This window comes from Ruditapes philippinarum, unplaced genomic scaffold (assembly GCF_026571515.1).
Source record: "Ruditapes philippinarum isolate M1 unplaced genomic scaffold, ASM2657151v2 ctg1576_1_1_1_1, whole genome shotgun sequence".
NCBI classification, from domain to species: Eukaryota; Metazoa; Mollusca; class Bivalvia; order Venerida; family Veneridae; genus Ruditapes; species Ruditapes philippinarum.
Window position 1 is genome coordinate 2,071 of NW_026857089.1, and position 2,930 is coordinate 5,000.

The 2,930-nt window shown below is 35.8% G+C and overlaps 1 protein-coding gene across 2 annotated transcripts in view; it reads left to right on the forward strand.

The window, feature by feature from the left end:
• Positions 1–1,046: 1,046 nt before the first annotated feature.
• The window catches only part of LOC132748747 (dystrophin-like), a gene marked incomplete at its 5' end in the record, with an annotated part of 30,280 nt that continues 28,396 nt past the window's right edge, over positions 1,047–2,930 (forward strand). For both annotated transcript variants that reach the window (XM_060738383.1, XM_060738382.1), the window contains 2 exon segments: positions 1,047–1,115; positions 1,491–1,535. In XM_060738383.1, the coding sequence (XP_060594366.1) occupies positions 1,047–1,115; positions 1,491–1,535 (114 nt within the window).

The following is a 2,930-nucleotide window of genomic DNA, read 5'->3' on the forward strand; positions in this document are numbered from 1 at the left end:
CAATGTGTTTTATCTAATGTTTGAACTCTGTAGTTTATTTATAGGCTGGAAATAAAGTGAAACTTTTTACTATCCTAGATCAAACAATGTCTGCGCATGTTGTATATATAAAAATTGTTTTATTAAGTCTTTGATCAAACAGTGTTATACATGTACATAACCAGACCTGGTAAATGTTGTGCTGTGGAAAGAAAATACTTTTTATCCCCAAAAATAACAGCACCACTTTAATATGGACGTTCATGTAATATGCTTGTTGACAAAAAGCGAAAGCAATAAAAAATTACATTAATTTTATACATGAAATTTGTTGTCTGCTGGGGAGAAAAAAGTTGGCTCCCATGATGCATCAGTTTGACATTGGTTGCTGTTGTCATTGTTGTTTGTGTGCAAGATGGTAAATTTATCTTGTTATTGAACATTTTATAATTTCATTTATGTGACACATTAGGATCTTCTTTATTCAAGGTTTTAATGATATTAACACCTGTCTAGGGAATTAATTTTATGATGCTGTTTTCTGTGTTTTTTTCTGTTATAAAGTGTCATGATTATAACATTATTTTAGCTATGAGATGTGATTTAATTCCATTAGAAAAAAAGTTTCACTAAAAAATGCAAATACAAGCCATATAATGGATAATTTTTGTTTGCTTATGTGCTCACGATTATTGTTTAAAACCTTTGGTGTAATGGATGTGTCAACTATCAAATGGGAAATCATTTATTTCAGGAGCCTATTGTACACAAAGTTGTCCAAGTCAATCTCTTGTCCTCTTGCACTGAAAGTGTTATATAACCATACAAAGTTTTATACAAAGTGTTATATAACCATACATGGGTGAATGTTTTTAGGAATAATTATGAAATCTGGATTTTATACTGCTATAAACCATTACTTTCCACATGTAATTATAAATAAAATGGCTAACCACAGAATTTTAAGGATTTTTGAATATCTGTCACCCATATATTTTAAGAGGGAATGTCAAATTCTTGTTCATTTGTTATACTTTATATGAAAGAATTATTTTATGTAATTTCAGCCCGTCACCTTCCCCACAGCACAGTATCTCTCAAGACATGCATTCCCGACTCGAGCTCTATGCAAACAGGTAAAATTTAAAGAATTGCAACGTAAATAAGTTAAATATTTATCTATATGTACATTTATCTGATATGGAACTGTTTGTTTTGGAACTGGTTCAGTTTTAAGGGGAAAAGAAGAATTGAAATACCACTTGACTGGTACCAATCTTGTTTAAAATCCCATCAGGGACTTTGGATTCTTTCATGTTAGGAAGCTATCCAAATAATGTAAAGGAAGTTTGTGCAAGCTTGTGACTAAAAAATGGACAAATGGGCACCTGAGGTGTATTTCTACCAGTCACTAAAGCTGGAGAGTTGTCATATGACCTGTACAATGTTGGTGTTATATGAAAATCTCAAGAGCCATAGTGCATGTTTGATATTGTTTGTGTAAATTACAGGTTAGCAGAAGTGGAACAGAGACAGGCTACTGCTGCACCTGATGTGTAAGTACTATGATATATTTACTATTGTACAAGTTACCGTAATTTACACACATATTTATACAGACATTTCATTTTTATATGCCCGAAAGGGCATATTATGTTATACCCCCTGGCGTCCGTCTGTCTGTCTGTCTGTCCGTCCGTCCGTCCGTACGTCCGTCCGTCCGTCCGTTAGCAATTTGGTTTCCGGAGCATAACTTAAGTTCCATTTGGCCCACAATGTTAAAACTTCATAGGATGATTGTCCATATTGGGTAGAAGACCCCTATTGATTTTGGGGTCAAAGGTCAAGGTCACTATTACCTTAAAACTGAAAACGGTTTCCGGAGCATAACTTAAGTTCCATTTGACCCACAATGTTCAAACTTCATAGGATGATTGTCCATATTGGGAAGAAGACCCCTATTGATTTTGGGGTCACAAGGTCAAAGGTCAAGGTCACTATGACCTTGATACTGAAAACAGTTTCCGGAGCATAACTTAAGTTCCAATTGGCCCACAATGTTCAAACTTCATAGGATGATTGTCCATATTGGGTAGAAGACCCCTATTGATTTTGGGGTCAAAAGGTCAAAGGTCAAGGTCACTATTACCTTAAAACTGAAAACGGTTTCCGGAGCATAACTTAAGTTCCATTCGACCCACAATGTTCAAACTTCATAGGATGATTGTCCATATTGGGAAGAAGACCCCTATTGATTTTGGGGTCACAAGGTCAAAGGTCAAGGTCACTATGACCTTGATACTGAAAACAGTTTCCGGAGCATAACTTAAGTTCCAATTGGCCCACAATGTTCAAACTTCATAGGATGATTGTCCATATTGGGTAGAAGACCCCTATTGATTTTGGGGTCAAAAGGTCAAAGGTCAAGGTCACTATTACCTTATAACTGAAAACAGTTTCCAGAGCATAACTTAAGTTCCATTCGACCCACAATGTTCAAACTTCATAGGATGATTGTCCATATTGGGTAGAAGACCCCTATTGATTTTGGGGTCACAAGGTCAAAGGTGAAGGTCACTATTACATTGATACTGAAAAATATGTTTCCACGCATAACTTAAGTTCCATTTGACCCACAATGTTCAAACTTCATAGGATGATTGTCCATATTGGGTAGAAGACCCGTGTTGATTTTGGGGTCAAAAGGTCAAAGGTGAAGGTCACTATTACCTTGATACTGAAAACAGTTGCCGGAGCATATGTTAAGTTCCATTTGGCCCACAATGTTCAAACTTCATAGGATGATTGTCCATATTGGGTAGAAGACCCCTATTGATTTTGGGGTCAAAAGGTCAACGGTTAAGGTCATCCTTACTAAGAAAAAAAATACTTTCGGGCATATAATGCTCCGCCTAGCGGTGCTCTTGTTTGAAAATGCTTTGGTTATTTTG